Consider the following 26,409-nt stretch of genomic DNA (forward strand, 5'->3'; position numbering starts at 1 on the left):
AACATTTAAGTTTGTAAGCAAACTAATGTCTAAATGAGTAGTCTAAAAGTCACAACAGATAGTTCAGGAGTTAAAGACAGGTACAACTTACTCTAATTTCTTAGATTCTTCCATAGTAAGTAATCAGCAGACACTATACTTTTCATAATTCAAAAAACTTAAGTTTAATAACATTATGTAAACAAATTAGATTAAGAATATTAACATAGCAAACATATCAGGAAGTAAAGGGAGAAGTTAGTTATTAAGTTTACTAAATTGCCCATTTTCCATATTGGAGAACCAGTCGATGCTATCTAAATTTATTCAATATATTCATTCCTCCATTATGTGTCCACCAACAAAACAAAAACAAAACAAAACTAAAAGACATTTCAGTTTAAGAAAACAGGAATGAGAGTGGGCATGGTAAAAGAGACTTTTCACTTTATATTCTTCTATTTCCTAAATGTTTTCTTTACAAAAAAAAACAAGGGGCACTACATGGCTCAATCGGTTAAGCGTCAGACTCTTGATATCAGCTCAAGTCATGATCTCACAGTTCGTAAGATCGAACCCCACATCAGGCTCTGCGCTGACAGCACGGAGCCTCCTTGGGATTCTCTCTTTCTCACTCTCTCTCTCTTTCTCACTCTCTCTCTCTCTCTGTCTTTACCCTGCTCAGCACTTTCTCTCTCAAAATAAATATTTTAAAAACTTTTTAATTAAAAAAACAGCTAACAATAAGTTATTAATACATATGAGAAAAAATTTGTAAAATTCGTGATTACATACTTAAAATAACAAGCAAATGAAACTACTGACAAGTTTATATGGTTTCTTCTATTTATAACTCTGAAAGTAACATCACTGTAAAACAACAAAATGCTCACTGCTACAAGTCAGAAACAGTGATGCCTCTACCAGAGGCCAACATATATCACTGCTTCCTGATAATATTTATAAGGGGAAAAAACTGAGCCAAGAGAGATGTTACCGTATTTTATAATATTCTCTAAGAGTAAAGATAACTGGTAATCATTCCAGACTTCTCCTTATCCTTTAACACAACACGCACAACAAATCTGTTACCAAAACCCACTGTTTCTTCTCCTAAGTTCTCACTTGAATTCATTCCCTCCTCTTTACTACCACTCTCTTAGCTTTCATAATTTCTTGCCTTAATTTGTGTCCATACCCCCAGTTTTCCCCCTTCTGTGCACAAATGCCAAAATAATCATTATAAAACATGTAAATTTGATGATGTCACATCCACATTTAAAACATGTCAATGGCCTCCCACTACCTATAAAATCCAAAGTCCTTGGCATGACATTCAAGGCCCTTCAAGATCTGGCTCCAGCCCAATCTCACTGGCTTTGTATTTTCCCACATCCTTATATTACTCCATAACTGAGGCCATACCAAAACCACCTGCAATTCTTCTAAAAGTCATTCATTTTAGGCCCCCACATATTTACCTATGCTCTTTCTTCTTTCTAGGGAGTCACTTATTCCATTTTTCAACTAGAACACCCTGATTTCTTATAGATACAACACAGAAATCCTATGCTCTAAAAAGTCTTCTGTGTCTCCTCTCCTCACTACCAGATCAGGTTAGGGTTCCCTTTCTCTGTGCTCTTCCTAGTATCCTGTTTATGCCTCTATCATGTCTCCTTTCACTTATTTTCTGTTTACCTGATTATCTTCTCCATTAGAATTTTAAGATTTCCATTTTAAGATCAGGAAGTGTGACTTTTCTCTTTGAATCAGGAAATTTATAAAAACAATATTCAAAATGGCAATGACTTAATTAATTAGCACATGATATGTCCAAAACCTGATATCTACAGTAGGGAACTTAATACTGAAAGGACTTTCCCAATACAAAAAGGAACAAGGCAAAGTTCAGCTTCTGGTACAGCTAGGTAAGCACCTACCAGATCAATCCTCACACAAATAACTATAAATTGTAAACAAAATACAAAAGTCAACTACCTAAACACACTGAAGAGTGACCAAAAGAAGGCAAATACTGGAGGCAAGTCAATAGCTGGAAGAGAGTAGTAGTGGGTGAATTTCTCATTTAGAGCCTTTTCCTAAGGGCAGGTCCAGTTAGCACCACAGGGGGTACCTAAAACTTCATATAAAAACCTCACAATCTCATCGTCTTCAAGAACTAGAGCACAGAGTTCAGGGAGACCACAGATGTTGAAAAGAGGAATCTCAGAAAGAAGACAGCTAGAGAAGGAAAAACATAAAATCCAGGTACAAACTCTACAATTTTCTGGCTCACTTCTGAAGCACATATGCAAGGAGTAAACTGTAAGAAGCCTAATTAAGGATAAAAGAACTGAATTAAGACTACCACCCAAGAGACAGAGCTTAGAATTTGAGTCCAATCAGGTTAATCAATTGCCTGCTAAACACATGTATCAATACTTTTTGAAGGAATATAACAGAATTCAGAGACCCCACAACTTCATATTCACAATGTCCAGGATGCAATCCAAAATTCTTTGACAGATAAAAAAAAATTCAAAAAGGAGGACTAAGTACATATTGCTCATATGTTAAAATTAGTAGATAAAGACTTTCAAGCAAGTATTAGGACTCTGCTCAATGATACAGAAAAATATAAAAACATAACAAATAAAAAGAAACCTTAATAGAGCAATGGAAACTTTAAAAATAACCAAATAGAAATCTTAGCCTGAAAAATAAAATATCTAAAATTTAAAATTCAATGGCGTAACATGAAAATTCAATGGATGAGCGTAAATGAAGATGAATGAGTAAAAAAATTCAGTGCCCTTGAAAATAGACCAATAAAATTATGGAATCTGGACAAACAGAAAGGAAAAAAAAAAGATTCGGGGGGGAAAAAGGGGGAACAACAAAAACAACAAAAGGAACAAAGCCTTAGGGCCAGCAGACCTGCACACAAAATGCTAAAAGAATTTCTTTGGGCTGACGAAAAATGATACTAAAGGGAAACTCAGATTTTCAGAAAGAATAAAGAGCACTGGGAATGTCTGGAAATATATTCATTAATTCAACAAATACTTAATAAGTACCTAGGATAAACAATGTCTTTTAAGCAACAAATGTGTTTCATTAACCTTGTAAGTAGATCATTTTGAGGGTGCCTGGATGGCTCAGTCAGTTAAGCATCTGACTTTGGCTCAGGTCATGATTTCATGGGTTTGTGAGTTCAAACCCCACACTGGGCTCTCTACTGTCAGTGTGGAGCCCACTTCGGATCTTCTGTCCCCCTCTCTCTCTGACCCTCCCCAACTTGCACGTGTGCATGTGCTCTCTCAAAATAAACTTTAGAATAAAGCATTTTTATTAATTTATGCCATATTTTCAGGGATGTTTTATCAGTTCTCTACATTCCAGCCATAAGTCTCTATACATTTTCCTACAGACTGAATGTTCGTACTTCACAAAATTCATAGGTTCAAATCCTAACCCCCAATGTGATTGGTATTAGGAGGTGAACCTTTGAGAGGTGATTAGGTCATGGGGATGGAGCACTCATGAAGAGTTACTGCCCTTATAAAAGAGACCACAGAGAGCTCCTTTGGCCCTTCTGACTTGTGAGCACACAGCAAGAAGATGGCTGTCTATGAACAAGGAAACAAGTCCTCATCAGACATTGAATCTGCCAGCACCTTGATTTTGAACTTTCTAGCCTTCATAATGATAAGAAACAAATGACTGCCATTTATAAGCTTCCCAGTCTATGGTATTTTTGTTATAGGAAACCAAATGGACTAAAACACCTCTCCTAAATTGTGTATTTGAAAGTCTTACTCATTTTATGAAACCAAGAATACAAATAAAAAGTAACATGGTAGGCACACACTGCTTTACTTACTGACTGTAAAACCTAACAAGTTAGAAATATGGACATCAATTATGTTTCCTCTCTGTCCCATGTCCAGTTCCTCAATATGTCCTGTCATCTCTGTCTCCTAAATATATCTTGAATCCATCCAATCTTTATTGCCTCTACTCAAGACATCATGATTTCTTACCTAGATTACTATTTCCCATCTCCCCATACATTATTCACACAACAGTTAAAAATTGGATCATCTCAGGGTGCCTGGGTGGCCCAGTGGGTTAACAGTCTGACTCTTGGTTTATGCTCAGGTCATGATCTCACAGTTCATGGGATCCAGCTCCACATCGGGCTCTGCGCTGACAGTGCAGAGGCTGCTTGGGATTCTCTCTCCCACTCTCTCCCTGTCCCTCCCCCACTAACGCACGTGCACATGCTCTCTCTCAAAATAAATGAATAAACATTTTAAAAAATTGGATCATGTCACTGTTCCTAACTGCCTACTCATTGCACTTTGAATAAAAATCCCTTGCACTATGAATAAAAAATAAATTACTTACTAAGCTTACAAGATGTGTGTGATCTGGCCCCTACTTCCACAACCTCATAAAACCCAGTCTAGTCTCAACTTCACCCATTATATTTCAACTATAGAGTCCCTCTTTTCAATTCCTTGAACATGCCAAGATGTTTTATACCTAAAGTTCTTTTTATAGACTGTTTCCTCAAACTGCCTTAATTCTCCTACCCTGTCCATCCCCTAGTACAGTGGACTGAATGATTCCCCCACAAATTCATACGTTGAAATCCTAACCCACAATGTGATAGCATTGGAGGTAGGGATAGATAGGAGCCAGGGTTTTCAGAAGGTCATGAAGGTAGAGTACTCACAAATGGGATTAATGTCCTTATAAAGAAGTTGCCAGAAAGCTCTCTTGCCCTGTTTGCACCATGTAAGGATACAACAAGAAGATGGCAATCTGCAACTTAGAAGAAGGCCTCACACCAGAACCCAACAATGCTGACTTCCTAATCTCAGACTTACTGCCCCCAAAACAGTGAGACATAAATTTCTGTTGTTTATAAGCCATCCAGCCTGTGGAACTTTATTAAAGTGGCCTGAACTAAGACACCTAGCTATTCTCAGAGCAGACTCCTTCTAATCCTTTACATGTTTGTTTCTATGTCACTGCTTCAGAGTGCTTGTCCTGACCATCTTGTCAAAAGTTGGTCTCCTCATTATCCTCTAATGTTCCACTATTTTCCCCTTTATAACACCTGTCATGAATTCTAAGTATGGTGTTTTTGTTTTCTTTTGCTTTTTTATTCTCTGAGACCCCTATGAGACTATAAATCTATGAAAATAAAGACTATGTCTGCACGATTTACCAGGATGCCCAGTAGCCAATGCAACAAAAATACTGAGAGTGTTTAATAATTTTTATTAATCTTATTAAGTAAAAACCAAAAATAGTCTTAAATAGTCACACACCTCAAATACTGTTTCATTTTTAATGGTTTATTTGACATCTCAGTTTACCATACCGGGAGTAGGAAGGTGTGAGGAGACTGACTTCACAAATAAATGTTCATGCAAAAATTTTATTAAAAATAAAGAGAACATAAAATATTTCTTTTACTGTCCCTGAGAATCTGTGTTACTCAGAATTACTTAAGTTATATAAATAAAAAACAAAAACAAAAACAAATCACTGGCAATCTTCTAATCTGACCCACATCAGAAGTATGTCTTAAAATACAACTTGAGAATATTATCAAAATTTTTAACTATTTCAATTAACAGAAATAAAAACATTCCTACTTGCATTAAAAAAAGACTTGAATGGAACATTAAATTCTACCAGAAACATGAAAAGGATCTTTTAAACAGACACAGCATTTTGAAAACTCAATTTCCTATCAAGAAAGCAGTTGTCTAAGTGGTATAAGAATGTTCTTTAAAAAATAGTAAACATCTAAATCCTAGACAAAGAGTACTCTCTGTCTCTAAAAACTAGTTGTAGAGGCTGTATTTGTGCTATTAAAAATAGAAGTTTATTTCCTAATAACTGTTCTATATTTATTTCCTTTATTATCTCTACAGGAGAACAAGATGATAATGATGACATCAGTTTTTTTAAAAAGTGAGAGAGAGCTGTTTTTTGCTTTTGTTTTTGTTTGCTTTCATTTCTTTAATTGTATTAACAGCAATCTTCAATTCATCCATTCTGGCATGGCATGGAAGTTCTTAAGATAACATTCTGTGCAGTTTTCTTCAAACTATCCCAAGGGAAACTATTTTTACTAGTACCCAGGAACATTGCATCATTCTAGTCTCAAACATTTGTAGCAGTTGTAGTAAATTAAAATATGATGCCATTTATTATCTATCAGACAGGCAAAAGTTAAACTGATAATACCAAGAGCTGATAATGGGATTTAAAACAAAAACAAAAAACAGCACTCATATACCTTACTGGTAGAAGAGTAAATTGATCAAATTTAGAGGTCAATTAGTAATATGTTTCAGAAATTTTTTAAATGTGCATGTTTTTAAAACAAGAGTTTCATTCCAAAAATTTCATTCAACAGAAATAAGTACTCAGGTGAGATATATAAGCCTATTTACTACAACACTGTTGGGTAACACTGAAAAAATTTAAATTACTTCTGTATCATTTGGATATCTGAAATGGGTAATAGGTTAAGTGAATTATAATACAGTCACATATCACAGTCCAGTCATAATAAGCACAATCCATTTTTTCAAGTAACAGTATATAACTATTCAAAATAACATATACCTTTATTTATTAGTACAGAAAGATATCCAAAACATAGTAAATGGGGGTAAAACTCACAAAACAGCATGATAGTATGAGCCAATATTTAAGAAACAAAACATATTTTGTGTGTACAGATCACACGCATTTTTAAGCAGTACATAAACCAAACTATTAACAAAATTACAACTTTTTATTTTGTCTGTTTTTTTAAATATGAAATTTATTGTCAAATTGGTTTCCATACAACACCCAGTGCTCATCCCAACAGGTGCCCTCCTCAATACCACTCACCCACCCTCCCTTCCCTCCCATCCCACCCCCCCCCCCATCAACCCTCAGTTTTTTCTCAGTTTTTAAAAGTCTCTTATGTTTTGGCTCCCTCTCTCTCTAACCTTTTTTTTTTTCCCCTTCCCCTCCCCACCATGGTCTTCCGTTAAGTTTTTCAGGATCCACAGAGGAATGAAAACATATGGTATCTGTCTTTCTCTGTATAACTTATTTCACTTAGCATCACACTCTCCTGTTCCGTCCACATTGCTACAAAAGGCCATATTTCATTCTTTCTCATTGCCAAGTAGTATTCCATTGTGTATATAAACCACAATTTCTTTATCCATTTGTCAGTTGATGGACATTTAGGCTCTTTCCATACTTTGGCTATTGTTGAAAGTGCTGCTATAAACATTGGGGTACAAGTGCCCCTATGTATCAGCACTCCTGTATCCCTTGGGTAAATTCCTAGCAGTGCCATTGCTGGGTCATAGGGTAGGTCTATTTTCAATTTTTTGAGGAACCTCCACACTGTTTTCCAGAGCGGCTGCACCAGTTTGCATGCCCACCAACAGTGCAAGAGGGTTCCCGTTTCTTCACATCCTCGCCAGCAGCTATAGTCTACTGATTCGTTCATTTTGGCCACTCTGATTAATGTGAGGTGGTATCTGAGTGTGCTTTTGATTTGTATTTCCCTGATGAGGAGCGACGTTCAGCATCTTTTCATGTGCCTGTTGGCCATCTGGATGTCTTCTTTAGAGAAGTGTCTATTCATATTTTCTGCCCATTTCTTCACTGGGTTATTTGTTTTCCGGGTGTGGAGTTTGGTGAGCTCTTTATAGATTTTTGGATACTAGCCCTTTGTCTGGTATGTCATTTGCGAATATCTTTTCCCACTCCGTTGGTTGCCTTTTAGTTTTGTTGATTATTTCCTTGTCAGTGCAGAAACTTTTTATCTTCATGAGGTCCCAATAATTCATTTTTGCTTTTAATTCCCTTGCCTTTGGGGATGTGTTGAGTAAGAAATTGCTGCGGCTGAGGTCAGAGTGGTTTTTCCCTGCTTTCTCCTCTAGGGTTTTGATGGTTTCCTGTCTCACATTCAGGTCCTTTATCCACTTTGAGTTTATATTTGTGAATGATGTAAGAAAGTGGTCTAGTTTCATTCTTCTGCATGTTGCTGTCCAGTCCTCCCAGCACCATTTGTTAAAGAGACTTTTTTCCGTTGGATATTCTTTCCTGCTTTGTCAAAGATTAGTTGGCCATACTTTTGTGGATCTAATTCTGGGGTTTCTATTCTATTCCATTGGTTTATGTGTCTGTTTTTGTGCCAATACCATGCTGTCTTGATGATTACAGCTTTGTCGTAGAGGCTAAAGTGTGGGATTGTGATGCCTCCTGCTTTGGTCTTCTTCTTCAAAATTACTTTGGCTATTCAGGGTCTTTTGTGGTTCCATACAAATTTTAGAATTGCTTGTTCTAGCTTCAAGAAGAATGCTGGTGCAATTTTGATTGGGAATGCATTGAATGTGTAGGTAGCTTTGGGTAGTATTGATATTTTAACAATATTTATTCTTCCAATCCATGAGCATGGAATGTTTTTCCATTTCTTTATATCTTCTTCAATTTCCTTCATAAGCTTTCTATAGTTCTCAGCATACAGATCTTTTACATCTTTGGTTAGGTTTATTCCTAGGTATTTTATGCTTCTTGGTGCAATTGTGAATGGGATCAGTTTCTTTATTTGCCTTTCTGTTGCTTCATTATTAGTGTATTAGAATGAAACTGATTTCTGTACATTAATTTTGTATCCTGCAACTTTGCTGAATTCCTATATCAGTTCTAGCAGACTTTTGGTGGAGTCTATCGGATTTTCCATGTATAATATCACGTCATCTGGAAAAAGTGAAAGCTTGACTTCATCTTTGCCAATTGTGATGCCTTTGATTTCCTTTTGTTGTCTGATTGCTGATGCCAGTACTTCCAACACTATGTTATTTTTTTTTTAAGAAGTTTTTTTTTTCAACGTTTATTTATTTTTGGGACAGAGAGAGACAGAGCATGAACGGGGGAGGGGCAGAGAGAGAGGGAGACACAGAATCGGAAACAGGCTCCAGGCTCTGAGCCATCAGCCCAGAGCCCGACGCAGGGCTCAAACTCACGGACTGCGAGATCGTGACCTGGCTGAAGTCAGACGCTTAACCGACTGCGCCACCCAGGCGCCCCCAACACTATGTTAAACAACAGCGGTGAGAGTGGACATCCCTGTCGTCTTCCTAATCTCAGGGATAAAGCTCTCAGCTTTTCCCCATTGACGATGATATTAGCTGTGGGCTTCTCATAAATGGCCTTTATGATGTTTAAGTATGTTCCTTCTATCCCAACTTTCTCGAGGGTTTTTATTAAGAATGCTGAATTTTGTCAAATGCTTTTTCTGCATCGATTGGCAGGATCATATAGTTCGTATCTTTTCTTTCATTAATGTGATGTATCACATAGATTGATTTGCAAATGTTGAACCAGCCCTGCAGCCCAGGAATGAATCCCACTTCATCATGGTGAATAATTCTTTTTATATGCTGTTGAATTTGATTTGCTAGTATCTTACTGAGAATTTTTGCATCCATATTCATCAGGGATATTGGCCTGTAGTTCTGTTTTTTTGCTGGGTCTCTGTCTGGTTTGGGAATCAAAGTAATGCTGGCTTCATAGAATGAGTCTGGAAGTTTTCCTTCCCTATTTTTTGGAACAGCCTAAGAAGGATAGGTATTATCTCTGCTTTAAACGTCTGGTAGAATTCCCCTGGGAAGGTATCTGGTCCTGGACTCTTATTTGTTGGGAGATTTTTGATAACTGATTCCATTTCTTTGCTGGTTATGGGTCTGTTCAAGTTTTCTATTTCTTCCTGTTCGAGTTTTGGAAGTGTGTGGGTGCTTAGGAATTTGTCCATTTCTTCCAGGTTGTCCTCTTTGTTGGCATATGTTTGTTGGCACATTTAAGTATGTTCCTTCTATCTCGACTTTCTCGAGGAGGGAAGGCGCAGAGAGAAAGGAGAGAGAGAATTCTAAGCAGGATCTGCACTGTTAGTGCAGAGCCCAATGTGGGGCTCAAACTCAGAAATGGTGAGATTATGGCCTGACCCAAAATCAAGAGTCAGATGCTCAATGGACTGAGTCACCCAGCCCCCCCCCCACAAGAAGATCTGTTATTTAAAAAAAATTTTTTTTAATGTTTATTTATTTTTGAGAGAGAGACAGACAGACAGAGCATGGGGGGTGGGGAGAGAGAGAGAGGGAGACACAGAATCCAAAGCAGGCTCCAGGCTCTAGGCTGTCAGCACAGAGCTCACCACAGGGTTCAAACCCACAAACTGTAAGATCATGACCTGACCTGAAGTTGGATGCTTAACTAAGCCACCCAGACGCCCCCATATGGTATTTTTTTTAAGATTTTATTTTAAAGTAACCTCTATACCCAATGCAGAGCTTGAAATCAAAACCCCAAGATCAAGAGTCACACACTCCACCTAATGGGCCAGCTAGGCACCCCTCTATGGTATTTCTATTTTTTTATTATTATTATTTTTTTAAATTTACATCCAAGTTAGTTAGCACATAGTGCAATAATGATTTCAGGAGTAAAATCCAGTGATTCATCCTACATATTAACACCCAGCACTCATCCCAACAAGTATCTTCCTTAATGCCCCTTACCCATTTAGCTCATCTCCCCACCCATAATCCCTCCAGCAACCCTTAGTTTGTTCTCTGTATTTAAGAGTCTCTTGTGTTTTGACCTCCTCCCTGTTTTTATATTATTTTTGCTTTGCCTCCCTTATGTTCACCTGTTTTGTATCTTAAATTCCACGTGAGTTAAGTCATATCATATTTGTCTTTCTCTGACAGACTAATTTCACTTAGCATTATATACTCTAGTTCCATCCACATTGTTGTAAATGGTATGGTTTCATTATTTTTCATTGCCAAGTAATACTCCATTCTATATATATCACATCTTCTTTATCCATTCATCCATCGATGGACATTTGGGATCTTTCTGTATTTTGGCTATTGTTGATAGCATTGCTGTAAACATTAGGGTGCATGTGCCCCTTCAAAACAGCACACCTGTTTCCCTTGGATAAATACCTAGTAGTACAATTGCTGGGTTGTAGAGTAGTTCCATTTTTAAGTTTTTGAGGAACCTCCGTACTGTTTTCCAGAGTGGCTGTACCAGTTTGCATTCCCACCAACAGTGCAAGAGGGTTCCTCTTTCTCCACATCCTCGCCAACATCTGTCATTACCTGAGTTGTTAATTTTAGCCATTTGACTGCTGTGAGGTGCCATCTCATTGTGGTTTTGACTTGTATTTCCCTGATGATGAGTGATGTTGAGAATTTTTTCATGTGTCTGTTAGCCATCTGGATGTCTTCTTTAGAAAAGTGCCTATTCATGTCTTTTGCCCATTTCTTCACTGGATTATGATCTTCTCCCATTCCATCGGTTGCTTTTTAGTTTTGCTGATTGTTTCCTTCACCATGCAGAAGTTTTTTATCTTGATGAGGTCCCAAGAGTTCATTTTTGCTTTTGTTTCCCTTGACTCCAGAGACATGTTGAGTAGGAAGTTGCTGCGACCAAGGTCAAAGAGGTTTTTGCCTGCTTTCTCCTTGACGATTTTGATGGCTTCCTGTCTTATGCTTAAATATTTCATCCATTTTGAGTTTATTTTTGTGTATGGTGTAAGAAACTGGCCCAGGTTCATTCTTCTGCATGTTGCTGTCCAGTTTTCCTAACACCATTTGCTGAAGAGACTGTCTTTATTCCATTGGATATTCTTTCCTGCTTTGTCAAAGACTAGTTGGCCATATGTTTGTGGGTCCATTTCGGGGTTCTCTATTCTGTTCCACTGATCTGAGTGTCTGTTTTTGTGGCAATACCATACTGTCTTGATGATTATAGCTTTATAACACCTTTTGAAGTCTGGAATTTTGATGCCTCCAGCTTTGGTTTTCTTTTTCAGGATTGCTTTGGCTATTTGAGGTCTTTTATGGTTCCATACAAATTTTAGGATTATTTGTTCTACCTCTGTGAAGAATGCTGTTGTTATTTTGATTGGAATTGCATTGAATATGTATGATTGCTTTGGGTAGTATCAACATTTTAATATTTGTTCTTCCAATCCATGAGCATGGATTATATTTCTATTTTTTTGTATCTTCAATTTCTTTCATAAACTTTCTATAGTTTTCAGTCTACAGATTTTACAGTTCTTTGGTTAGGTTTATTCCTAGGTATTTTATTGGTTCTGATGCAATTGTAAATAGAATCAACTCCTTGATTTCTCTTTTTGGTGCTTCACTATTGGTGTATAAAAATGCAACCAATTTCTGTGCATTGATTTTATACTGCAACTTTGCTGAATTCATGGATCAGTTCTAGCAGTTTTCTGGTAGAATCTTTTGGGGTTTCCACACAGAGTATCATGTCATCTGTGAAGAGTGAAAGTTTGACTTCCTCCTGGCCAATGTGGATGCTTTTTATTTCTTTGTGTTGTCTGACTGCTGAGGCTAGGACTTCCAGTGCTATGATGAATTAACAGTGGTGACAGTGGACATCCTTGTTGTGTGGTATTTCTCTTTTTAACTTTTTGAAAGACCTCCATACTTTTTCTCAAATGTTAGCACCCACCAACAGTGCACAACGATTCCCTTTTCTCCATATCTTCAACATCTGTTATTTCTTGTCCTTTTGATACCAGCCATTCTGACTGGTATGAAGTGGTATTTCATTGTGGTTTTGATTTGCATTTCCCTGATGATTAATGATGTTGAGCATCTTTTCATGTGTCTGTTGATCATCTATATGTCTTCTTTTTAAAAAAAAGTCTATTGAGGTCCTCTGCCCATTTTTTAATTGGATTTTTTGTTTTTTTGGTGTTGAGTTGTATAAATTTTTTGTGTATTTTTTTGATACTAAACTTTATTGGATATATTATTTGCAAATATCTCCCTCCATTCACTACCTTGCCTTTTTGTTTTGTTGATGGTTTCCTTTGCTATACAAAAGCTTCTTATTTTGGTGTAATCCAATAGCGTATTGTCACTTTTGTTTGTCTTGCCTGAGGAGACAGATCCATAAATATGTTGCTAAGGCCAATGTCCAAAAGAATATTGCTTATGTTTTCTTTTTGGAGTTTTATAGTTTCAGGTCTCACATTTAGGTCTTTAATCCATTTTGAGTTTATTTTTATGTAAGGTGTAAGAAAGTGGTCCAGTTTGATTCTTTTGCATGTAGCTGTCCAGTTTTCCCAATGCCATTTATTGAAGAGACTATCTTTTCCCCATTGTATAGTCTTACCTCATTTATCATAGATTAATTTACCATACATGTATGGGTTTACTTCTGAGCTCTCTATCCTGTTCCAATGATCTGTTTCTATTTTTGCACCAGTACCATACTGTTTTAATTACTATAGCTTTGTAGTATAACTTGAAATCTGGAATGATACCTCCAGTTTTGTTCTTCATTCTCAAGACTGTTTTGTATATTTGATGTCTTTCATAGTTCCATGCAAATTTTAGTATTATTTGTTCTCATTCTGTGAAAAATGCTATTGGCATTTTGATAGGGATTGCACTGAATCTGTAGGTTGCTTTGGGTAGTATAAATATTTTAAGAATATTATCTGAACCCAAGAAGATGGTATATCTTTCTATTACTTTGTGTTATCTTCAATTTTGTTCATCAATGTCTTACAGGTTTCAGAGTATAGGTCTTTCACCTCCTTAATTAAATATATTCCTATGTATTTTACTATTTATGGTGCAACTCTAAGTGGGAATGTTTTCTCTTTCATTATTTCATTATTAGTGTATAGAGATGCAACAAATATCTTGTATTAATCTTGTATCCACAACTTTACTTAATTCATTTATCAGTTCTAATAGTTTTTTCATGAAGTCTTTCGGGTTTTCTACATTAAGTATCATGTCATCTGCAAATAATGAGTTTTACTTCTTCCTTACCAGTCTGGATGTGTTTTCTTTCTTTTTCTTGTCTAATTGCTGCAGTCACGACTTCCAGTACTAGGCTGAATAAAAGTGGTGAGAGGTCATCCTTGTCTTGTCCCTGATCTTAGACTAGAAGCTTTCAGTTTTTCACCCTTGAGATATGTTCCCTCTAAAACCCACTTTGTTGTAAGCTGTTATCATGAACAAATACTGTATTTTGTCAAATGCTTTTTCCTCTTGTTAATATCAAGTATTGGATTAATTTGTGAATACTGAACCATCCACTGTACCTCTGGAATAAATTCCACTTGATCATGAATGAATTTTTAAATGTATCCATGAATTTGGTTTGTTAATAATTTTTGAGGATTTTTGCATCTGTGTTCATCAGAAATATTGGCCTCTCTTTTTTTGTAGTGTCTTTGACCAGTTTTGCTATTAGGGTAATGCTGGCCTCATAGAATGAATTGGGAAGTTTTCCTTTCTCTTCTGTTTTTTGGAACACGTTGAGGAGAACAGGTATTAAGTCATCTTTAAACGTTTGGTAGAGTTTGCCTGTAAAGCAATCTGATCCTGGACTTTCCTTTGTTGGAAGTTCTTTTATTACTGATTCAATTTTATTACTAGTAATCAATCTGTTCAGATTTTCTCTCTCTTCCTGATTCCGTTTTAGAAGATTGTATGCTAGGAATTTATCCATTTATTCTAGGTTGTCCAATTTGTTGACACATAACTTTTCATAATACTCTCATAATTCTTTGTATTTCTGTGGTGTCAATTATCATTTCTCCACCTTCAATTCTGATTTTATTTATCTTTTTTTCTTCATGAGTCTGACCAAAGGTTTACCAACTTGTCTCAAAGAAAAGATTGGTGTCATTGAGCTTTTCTTTTTATCTATCTATCTATCTATCTATCTATCTATCTATCTATCTATTTCCACTCTAATCTTTATTATTTCCTTCCCTCTACTATTTTTGAGCTCTGTTTGTTCTTTTTTCTAGCTCCTTTAGGTTGTTAGAGATTTTTTCTTTTTCTTGAGGTAGGCCTATATCACTATAAACACATTTGAGAACTGCTTTTGCTGCATCCCAAAGATTTTGAACCATTTGTTTTCATTTTCATTTGTCTCCAGGTATTTTTAATTTCCTCTTTGACTTCTTTGTTGACCCATTCGCTGTTTAGCAGCATATTATTTGACCTATACATGTTTTTTTTTACGATTTTCTTTTAACTGATTTCTAATTTCATGCTATTGTTGTCAAAAAGATGCCTGACATAATTTCAATCTTCTTAAATTTACTGAGATTTGTTTTGTGGCCTAACATGTGATCTATCCTGAAGAATGTTGCACATGCACTTGAAAAGAATGTGTATTTTGCTGTTTGGGCATAGAATGTTCTGTATATATAGATATGTTAGGTCTATTTGTCAAATGTGTCATTCAAAGCCACTGTTTTCATTAATTTTCTGTCTGGATGATCTATCCATTGATGTAAGTGAGGTGTTAAGCTCCCCTTCTATCATTGTATTACTGTCAATTTCTTCCCTTATGCCTATTTAATACTGCTTTACGAATTCAGGTGCTCCTATGTTGAGTGCATAGATATTTACAATTACTATATCCTCTTGTTTGATTGGTCCTTTTATCATTATGTAGTGTCTTTGTCTCTTGCTACAGTCTTTGTTTTAAAGTCTATTTTGTCTGACTACCCATCATCAGGGAAATATAAATCAAAACCACAATGAGATATCACCTCACACCTGTCAGAATGACTAAAATTAACAACTCAGGAAACAACAGATGTTGGTGAGGATACAGAGAAAAGGGAACACTTTTGCACTGTTGGTAGGAATGCAAACTGGTGCAGCCACTATGGAAAATATGAAGGTTCCTCAAAAAATTAAAAGCAGAATGGCCCTATGACCCAGCAATTGCACTTCTGGGTATTTATCCAAAGGATACAAAAATGCTGATTCCAAGGGGAACGTGCACCCCAATGTTTATAGCAGCACTATTGACAACAGCCAAAGTATGGAAAGAGCCCAAATGTCCACTGACTGATGAATGGATAAAGAAGATGTATGTATGTGTGTGTATGTATACACACACACACACACACACACACACTGAATATTACCTGGCAATCAAAAAATGAAGTCTTGCCATTTGCAACAATGTAGATGAAACTAGAGTGTATTATACTAAACAAAGTAAGTCAGTGAAAGAAACACAAATAATATTGTTTCACTCATATGTGGAATTTAAGAAACAAAACAGATGAGCATAGAGGGAGGGAAGGAAAAATAAGATAAAAACAGAGAAGGAGGCAAACCATAAGAGGCTCTTAAATCAGAACAAACTGAAAGTTGCTGGAGGGGAGTTGCGGGGGGGGGGGGGGAGATGGGCTGAGTGACAGGAATTAAGTTGGGATGAGCACTGGGTGTTTTATGTGATAAATCACTAAATTCCACTCCTGAAACAATTACTACATTATACATTAACTAACTGGGATTTAAATTAAAACCAAATAAATAAGGGGGTGCCTGGGTGGTTCAGTGGGTTGAGCATCTGACAGTTCATGAGTTCAAGCTCTGCATCAGGCTATCTGCTGTCAGCATGGAGTCTGCTTCAGATCCTCTGTCCCTCTCTCTGCACCTCTCCCACTCAAGCTCTCCCCTCTCAAAAACAAACATTAGGAAGGAAGGAAGGAAGGAAGGAAGGAAGGAAGGAAGGAAGGAAGGAAGCCTATTTTGTCTGATAAGCATTGCTACCCTGGCCTTTTTTTCCCCCCCACTTCCATTTGCATGGTATATGTTTTTCCATCCCTTTACTTTCATTCTGTATGTGTCTTTCAGTCTGAAATTAGTCTCTTGTAGGCAACATCTAGATGGGTCTTGTTTTTTTATCCATTTGGTCACCCTATGTCTTTTGAGTGTAACACTAGTCCATTTACATTTAAAGTAATTATTTATAGGTATGTACTTACTACCATTTTATTAGTTGTTCTTTGGTTGTTTTTGTAGTTCTTCCATATTCCTTTCTTCTTCTCTTGCTCTCTCACCTTGTGGTTTTATGGCTTTCTCTAGTGTTATGCTTGGATTCCATTCTCTCTCTCTCTCTCTCTCTCTCTCTCTTTTTTTTTTAATTAAACTCTCCCCAAAGTAGGGCTTGAACTTGTGACTCCAAACTCACAACCCTGAGATCAAGAGTCATGCTCCACTAACTAAGCCAGCCAAGTGCCCTTCCATTCTCTTTATTTTTTGTGTATGTATTACAAGTTTTTGATTTTGGTTACCACTTGGTTAGTATATAACATCTTAAGTGCACAGTGGTCTCTATTTAGTTGACTGTCACTTACATTTGAACACATCCTAAAAGCACTAAATTATTACTCTCTTCTCCAATGTTTTATGTAGATGATGTCATATTTTACATCTTTTTATTTTGTGTATCCCTTGGGTAATTTTTGTGGACATAACTGATTTTACTACTTTTGTGTTTTAACCACCATACTGGCTTTATAAGTAATTAATTTACTACCTTTAATACAATTGCTTTTACCTGTGACATTTTTTCCTTTTCTAATTTTCTTCCTTCTTATGGCCTTTTCTTTACACTTAAAGAATTCCCTTTTACATTTCCTGAAAGGCTGATTTAGTGATGATAAATTTCTTTAACTTTTGTTTGGGAAATTCTTTATCTCTCCTTCTATTCTGAAGGATAATCTTGCTGAGCAGAGTGTTCTTGCTTGTAGGTTTTTTCCCTTTCAGCACTCTGAATATATCATGCCACTCCCTTCTGGCCTGAAAAGTTTCTGCTGAAAAATCAACTGGCAGACTTATGCAGTTTCTCTTGTATCATCCTGTAATCATCTCAGTACTTAAAACTGAATTAAGGTGATACAGAATCACTAGTGTCTCTAGTCGCCTGCTAGAAGCAACCATAAATGTTTACACTTAAACCTTAAGTTATCTCTATAACTTTTCTATTCATAACATCCAATATAAGTCAAATATGACTAGGCATAAAAGGAAAGAGTCTTTAGTTGTTTTTTTGATGTTTATTTTTTATTTTTGAGAGAGAGAGAGAGACAGTGCGAGCAGGGAGCAGGGAAAGGGCAAAGAGACAAGGAGACAGAATCCGAAGCAGACTCTAGGCTCTGAACTGTCAAGACAGAGACCGATGTGGGGCTCAGACTCACAAACCGTGAGATTATGACCTAAGCTGAAGTCAGATGCTTAACCAATTGAGCCACCCAGGCTCAGAAAGATCTGAGAAAGATCCAGAAAGATCTTTTTTAAAGCAACAATAGATTCCCCGACAGGGATCCAGAAAATACAGTTATCAGAAACAGACTAAAAAATATCCATGCCTTATGCCCATGCATAGACCTATATAAGAATGTTCCTTAGCACCTTTATTGTAATAGCCAAAAACCAGAAACAACCGAAATGTCCTTCAATAGATAAATGTATCAACAAACTTAGATATATACATACAACAGAATACTCAGCAATAAAAAGAAACTATTTAATACACACAGCCACATGGATGAGTCTCAAAATAATTATTCAAAGTGAAAGAAGTTCCCCAAAAAGTACATACTGTACATTTCCAAAAATACAAGTAATTTGTAGCAACAGAAAGCAGATCAGTGGTTACTTAGGGACAGGGAATAGCAGGGGTGAAAGCAATAGGAGGCAAGAATTATAAAGACACATGAAGAAACTTACAGGAGTAATGATTATGATTATGTTGATTGTGGTGATGATCATACATATCAAAACTCATCACACTGCACATTTTAAAGATGTGCAGTTTATTTTACATCAATTGTATCTCAATAAACCTGAAAAAAAAAAAACATGCTAAATGTGTTCAAGGAAATAAAAGGCATAAGTGACAAAATCATCAAAGAACCAAATAAATAATCTAATATTGGAGCATACAATTAACCAAAATTAAGAATTCCATGGGTGGGATTAACAGCAGCTCAGAATATAGATCAAAAGAAAATATGCAGAATAAAACACAAACAGACAAAAAGATAAAATATAACAAAAACAAAAGGAAGGGTGCAAGAGACAGAGGAGGGTATAGTGGGAAAATCAAAAATTCCAAAAGGAGGAAGAAAATGGGACAGAAGAACATGCAAAGTGATAATGGCTTAAAATTCTTAAAAAATGATTTTAATCATCATGATAGAGATACAAGAAGCCCAATGAAATTCAAGCAAGTAAGTACAAAGAAAATCATACTACATTCAAAGACAAAGACAAAGGGAAAAAAATGCTTAAAGCAACTAGAGGAAGGAAACAGATTACCTTCACGGAAAAAAAAATTAGACTGTCTGCTACCTTCAATAAAAATAATAGAAACCAAAACACAACAGAAACACATCCTCAAACTGCTGAATGATAATAACTAATAGAATTCTATTCCCTGAAAAAATATCTTTCAAGCATAATGTGAAATAAACACTTTCAAACAAGAACAGAGCATTCTTAGAATTCCCACAAAGAGGGGCGCCTGGGTGGCTCAGTTGGTTAAGCATCCAACTTCAGTTCAGGTCATGATCTCACAATCCGTGAGTTTGAGCCCCGTGTCGGGCTCTATGCGGACCGCTCGGAGCCTGGAGCTGCTTCAGATTCTGTATCTCCCTCTCTCTCTGCCCCTCCCCTGCTCATGCTCTGTCTCTGTCTCAAAAATAAATAAAAACATAAAAAAAAAATTCCCACAAAGAAAACTCAGTATAATTATTTTGAGACTCTTTTATGTGATTGTGTATAACAATAGTTTGTTCCTTTTGGGGGCAACTAAGAGGCTCAGTTGCTTAAGCATCCAACTTCAGCTCAGGTCATGATCTCATGGTTCTTGGGTTTGAGCCCTGCTTCGGGCTCTCTACTGTCAGCACAGAGCCCACTTCAGATCCTCAGTCTCCCTCTCTCTCTCTCCCCCTCCCCTACTCGTGCATGCATGCATTCTCTCTCTCTCTCTCTCAATAATAAACATTAAAAACAAATAGAAGTTAAAAAAAATAAAATAAAATAAAATAAAATAAAATAAAATAAAATAAAATAAAATAAAATAAAATAAAATAAAATAAAATGTTTGTGGGGCACCTGGGTGGCTCAGTCGGTTAAGTGTCTAACTTTTAATTTCGGCTCATCACTAGGTCATGATCTCATGTTTCATGAAATCAAGCTCCACATTGGGCTCTGTGCTGACAGTGCAGAGCCTGTTTGGGATTCTCTCTCTCTCTCTCTCTCTCTCTCTCTCTCTCTCTCTCTCTGCTCCTCCCCCACTCGTTCTCTCCCCCCCCCGAAAATAAAGTTTAAAAAAAAAATTTAATAAAAATAATAAAAATAGTTTGTTCCTTTTTATTGCTGAGTAGTATTCGACTGTATATATGGATATACCTCAATTTGTTTATACATTCATCTGATTAAAGACATTTGGCTTGCTCCTACTTTGGCACTATTACAAATAAAGTTTGCTGCAAGCAGAAGAAAATTTATGCCAGATGAAGTCTTTAGAGAAGCAGGAAGGGGGGGAAAAAGGAGTAACAGAAAGAATAAATTGTAAGTAAACCTAAATGAATACTGACTGTTCTATATGGCTTAAATCTTTTTTTAATCTTTTAAAATTTTATTTTATTTTGAAGTGGGGAGGGAAGGGGGTAGAGGGAGAGAGAGAAAGAATCTAAAGCATTCCCCAAGCTCAGAGCAGAGCCTGATGCAGGGCTCAATCCCACAACCCTGGGACTGTGAACTGAGCCAAAATCAAGAGTCAGATACTCAACCGACTGAGCCACCCAGGCACCCCTACAGGATTTAAATTTTAAACAAAACTAAACTATAGTAGCAGCATACAAGTCAGGAGGGATAAATGGTGTTAAAGTATTCCAAGGTCTTTGCATTAGCAGGAAGAAGATAAAAATATATTACTAACATTTTATAACTTGGAGAACATTCAGTAGTAATCATAAAGAAATGTGAGACATTTCATTCTTAAATTCAATAAACACTTATTGAATGCCTTTTATCTGCCAGGCACAAAACTATGTGCACTATGTATGTATAGTGGTAAACAGAATAAACTACAAATAACTCAAAGTCTATCAATAGTAGAATGGATAAATGCATTGTGGTTTGTTCATAAACTGGAATACTACACAACAATAAAAAACCACAACTGCATACAACATAGATGAACCTCAAAATATAATGTTGAGTGACAGAAGAAACAAAAGAATATTTACCATATTCATATTTACTATATTCATATACATATGAAGTACAAACACAGGCTAGAGTAATCTATGGAATTAGAAATCAGAACAGTGTATCTCTGGAGAGGAGGAAGGGTTAATGATTGGAAAAGAGCATAATTAGGGCTTCTAGGGTACTAATAATGGTCTATTTCTTAAATTGAGTGGTGTTTATATGAGTATATTCATTTTGAAGATTATTTACTGAGCTGTGCAGTTTGCATACTCTCGTGCATACATGCTGTAATTTTTTTTTTAATTTTTTTTAACGTTTATTTATTTTTGGGACAGGGAGAGACAGAGCATGAATGGGGGAGGAGCAGAGAGAGAGGGAGACACAGAATCGGAAGCAGGCTCCAGGCTCTGGGCCATCAGCCCAGAGCCCGACGCGGGGCTCAAACTCACGGACCGTGAGATTGTGACCTGAGCTGAAGTCGGATGCTCAACCGACTGAGCCACCCAGGCGACCCAATACATGCTGTAATTTAATAAAAGCTTTTTAAAAGATGGTTCAGTCTCCATTTACCAACATGGAAAACTTTAGAACATATTCTGAGGAAATTAACTTCTGAGAAAAAGAAGAAACTACTGAATAGCAGTTTCATCCCTTTTTTATAAAAAATATGCTGCATATATATACATTACGCTCAAAAGAATTCTGGGAGGGTGCACAAGAAAACATCAGTAATAGTTATACCTGAGTGGCATAAATATGGGTGGTGTGTTTCTTCCCATACAGGTCTGTCTTTTAAATTTACAATAAACATGGAGCTTTTCCCACGTTCACGTGGCCCGGGGGTCAGACTGCGGGTCTCACTGCAGCCGCGGCAACTCCAGAGCAGAGTAGGAACTGCAGCGGCCAGAGTCATGGCAGGACAAGCGTTTAGGAAGTTTCTTCCCCTCTTTGACAGAGTTTTAGTTGAAAGGAGTGCAGCTGAAACTGTAACCAAAGGAGGCATTATGCTTCCAGAAAAATCTCAAGGAAAAGTTTTGCAAGCAACAGTAGTAGCTGTTGGATCAGGCTCTAAAGGAAAGGGTGGAGAGATCAACCAGTCAGTATGAAAGTTGGAGATAAAGTTCTTCTCCCAGAATACGGAGGCACCAAAGTAGTTCTAGATGACAAGGATTATTTCTTATTTAGAGATGGTGACATTCTTGGAAGGTATGTAGACTGAAATAAATCATTATTGAAATGGCATGAAGTGAAGCTGCCCATTCCAGTGAAGTTGTGAAATCTTTCATCATGTAAATAATTCTCATGTCTCTCTTTTATAATAAACTAATGGTATCCCCCAAAAATTTTTTTAATAAATTTACAATAAACATGGAAATCTTACATAATAAATATAAGTAACTATAAAAGAACAATAGCCCTTTTATCCTCTTTATTATAAAAATAATTCTCCTTCAGGGTGCCAGGGTGGCTCAGTCAGTTAAGCGTCTGACTCTTGATTTCAGCTCAGGTCATGATCTTGTGGTTTGTAAGTTCAAGCCCTGCACTGGGCTTTGTGCTGACAGTACAGAGTCTGCTTGGGATTCTCTCTCTCTCCCTCTCTCTCTACCCCTCTCTGCTCTCACTCCCACTCTCAAAATAAATAAATTTTAAAAATTACAATAAAATAAAAATAATTCTCCTTCAAACCAATGATTGCCAGAGGAAAAGCAGGTGGGGTTATGGGCAAAATGAGTGAAGAGGAGGAAGAGGTAGAGGCTTCCAGTAATGGAATTAACAGGTCATGAAAATAAAAGGTACGGTTTAGGGAATATACTCACTGGTACTGTAATAGCATTATATGGTGACAGATGGTAGCTACACTTGTGGTGGGCACAGCATAACTATAAACTTGTTGAATCACTACATTGTACATCTGAAACTAATGTAACATTGTATGTCAACTATATTCAAATAAAAATAAAAATAGAAAATTCTCCTTTAAATAAAAGATCAAAGCCAAATGGGAACAGAAATGCTCTGCTTTCGCTGACAATTTACTAACATAACACTACAGTCCAAACAGCAGGACTATTCTTTCTGTCTTTGTTGTTATTGCTATTAAAATAATTTTAAAAGCTTTTTATGGACTTAAGCATTTGTCACAAGCTTCATTCCAAGCTTTGGCCTTCTCCACACTATTTTTACACTCTGGTGTCTCTCTTTTATAGTCATCTCTATTTATATGGCTGCCCTTCCCTTTCCTATGTCCTTTCAATATCTTCATTCATCAGCCCTCGCATCTTGGGGCACCTGACTGGCTCATTTGGTAGCCTGCAACTCTTGATCTCAGGGTCGTGACTTTGGGCCCCACATTGGACATGGAGCCTACTTAAAAAAAGAAAAAGGAAAAAAAAAGATGCACTCTCATCTTATTTTACCTTCTTTTCTTCTCACAGGCAATACCCCATGATTTTTTAAGAATGTTTTTTTCTTCAAAGAGCCAGAAACTAGAAGATTAAAATTTCACCAATTCTGCCATATCCAAACATCACATTCAGATGTCTCCTAGCTCTCCTGATCACTAAAAGATATAACTTTTATAGCTAACTATAAAACACTGCAAACCCTTACAATGCAGTTACCCAATATTCAACACTTTATGTGCTTCATTTTGGGGTTTTCCTAACAGTGCTTTGACCAAACCTTTAAACAGTAAAATAAAATGCACAAATATTTACCATAAAAATTTATTATTAATTTTACATGTATTACATAAAATTTATAAAATGAGAAAAAAATGCACATGTCATTCTACCACTCTAATAAAACTTATTTTGGTGTACTTCCTCATTTCATCTATTTTCATTTGTTTTTTGTTTCAGAACTGTAATTACTTTGCATGCATGATTTTGGTATTTGGCTTTTTACCCCCAACTATACCATAATCATCTCTCCATGTTTCTATATGGCCCTACTATACATCATTTTTCATTATAATTGTTCCACTGTTGCTAAACATTATGGTGGTCTCCACTACTTAGCTACTATAAATAATGCTACAACAAACATCATTAGATACTAAGTCTTGCATATTTTGTACCATATTCTTAGGTTAGATTCAAAGTCTTCCTTAAGGTATCATGAAAAGGTAGTACTTGAATTAAAGGATAGAAGATTTTTGAATAGAGAGGAGAAAGACAGAACAAACAAGGCCCTGAATCTGACCTCTGTGGGAAATACAGAATGGTTCAGTTTGGCTGATGTATTATATATCATCTATAAAGGAAAACAATAACAATAAAAATTGGAAATGTGTTCAAGAGAGATAATGAAAGAATTTTATTAAGTAGACAACAGAGTGGGGGATGCCTGGCTGGCTCAGTCAATAAAGCATGCTACTCTTGATCTTAAGGTTGTGAGTTTGAGCCCCGTGTTGAATATAGAGATTAAAATCTTAAAAAAAAAAAAAAGTTGACAATGGAGAGTAACTAAAGTGTTTTTCTTTTTAAAATAATATGCAGGTTAATGCAACTGATATGTATTTCACAAAATTAATAAAAATCTTAAGTGATTCTGAATGTGTAAGTAGTACTTCCAAATTTTTTATCTGAAGACCTCTCTTTTGTTTTTGTTTTTGTTTTAGAGAGAGAGAGAGAGCGAGAGCGAGAGAGAGAGAGCGGAGGAGAGGGACAAAGGGAGAAAGAGAGAATTCCAAGCAGGCTCCAAGCCCAGTGTGGAGCCCAACATGGGGCTCAATCTCAAGACACTGGGATCATGACCTACGGGGAAATTGAGTCAGATGCTAAACCAACTGAATCAGCCAGGTGTCCCTGGAGATCTATCTTAAATCATAAAATTATAGGGCTGCCTGGGTGGCTCAGTTGGCTAAGCATCTGATTTTGGCTCAAGACATGATCTCACAGTTTGTGGGTTGGAGCACTGTGTCAGGCTCTGTGCTGACAGCTCGGAGCCTGGAGCCTGCTTTGGATTCTGGGTCTCCCTCACTCTCTCTGCCCTTCCCCTGCTTGTGCTCTGTCTCTCTCTCTCTCTCTCTCTCTCTCTCTCTCAAAAAATAAATAAACATTAAAAAAAATGTTAGTCATAAAATTATAAACCATTCTCTGTATCAGAACTTTCGTTACCCTTCAATCTTTTTCAGAATCCCCTTCTAAAAAGTGAGTTAATTCAAGAGAATGAGAAGACAAGCCACAGACTGGGAAATAAATATCCATAAGCAATATATCTGATAAATGACTGTTACCAAAAATATGCAAAGGGGTGCCTGGATGGCTGAGTTGGCTAAGTGTCCAATTCTTGGTTTCAGCTCAGGTCATGATCTCACATGGAAGATGGAGCCCCAGCATCAGGCTCTGGAATCGAGCTCAGTTCATGGAATAGAGCCCCAGCATCAGGCTCTGAGCTGACAGCATGGAGCCTGCTTGGGATCCTCTCTCTCCCTCTCTTTCTGCCCCTACCCTGCTTGTGCTCTCCCCCTCCAAAATAAATAGTTAAACTTAAATATATATATATACATATATATATACATATGTATATACACACACATATATGTACATATATATAGATATAGATAGATACACAAAGAACTCTTAAAATTCAACAATAAGAAAATGGACAACCCAATAATTTTTAAATGGGCAAAAGACTTGAAGAGATACCTCACCAAAGATGATATGCAGATGCAGCAATAAGCATATAAAAATGTTCAACACCATATTTCATTAGAAAAGTGCAAATTAAAGCAATAAGATACTACTATACATCTATTAGAATGGCCAAAATCCAAAACACTGACAACATCAAATGTAGCTAAGAATATGAAACAAGAACTCTCACTCATTGATGGAGGGAATGCAAAATGGTACAGCCACTTTGGAAGACACTTCGGTAGTTTCTCACAAAACTAAACACAATCTTCCTATACAATCCAGCAATTGTGCTCCATGGTATTTACTCAAAGGAGTTGAAAACGTATGTCCACACAAAAACCTGCACATGGATGTTTAGAGTGGCTTGATTCATAATTGCCAAAATTTAGAAGCAACCAAGATGTCCTTGTAGGTGACTTGATTAATAAACTGTGGAACATGCAGACAATGAAATATTATTCATAGCTAAAAAGAAATGAGCTATCAAGCCATGGAGAGACATACAGGGACCCTAACTACATGTTACTAAGTGAAAGACACCGATTTGAAAAAGGCCACATATGGCATGATATCAACTATATGACATTCTGGAAAAGGCAGAACTATGGAGACCGTAAAAAGATCATTGTTTGCCGGGGGTT

General features: G+C 36.5%; 2 protein-coding genes across 4 annotated transcripts in view; one reads left to right on the top strand and one right to left on the bottom strand.

The window, feature by feature from the left end:
* SBF2 (SET binding factor 2) overlaps nt 1–26,409 on the bottom strand; it is a 489,527-nt gene that overhangs the window by 424,388 nt on the left and 38,730 nt on the right. The gene's annotated exons all lie outside the window — the stretch shown is intronic.
* LOC101086842 (10 kDa heat shock protein, mitochondrial-like) lies at nt 22,030–22,457 on the top strand. The gene is given in 2 exon segments (XM_011286713.4): nt 22,030–22,208; nt 22,211–22,457. Coding segments are annotated over 2 exon segments (306 nt in total). The 5' UTR covers nt 22,030–22,033; the 3' UTR covers nt 22,342–22,457.

Source organism: Felis catus, chromosome D1 (genome assembly GCF_018350175.1).
Source record: "Felis catus isolate Fca126 chromosome D1, F.catus_Fca126_mat1.0, whole genome shotgun sequence".
Lineage (NCBI taxonomy): Eukaryota > Metazoa > Chordata > Mammalia > Carnivora > Felidae > Felis > Felis catus.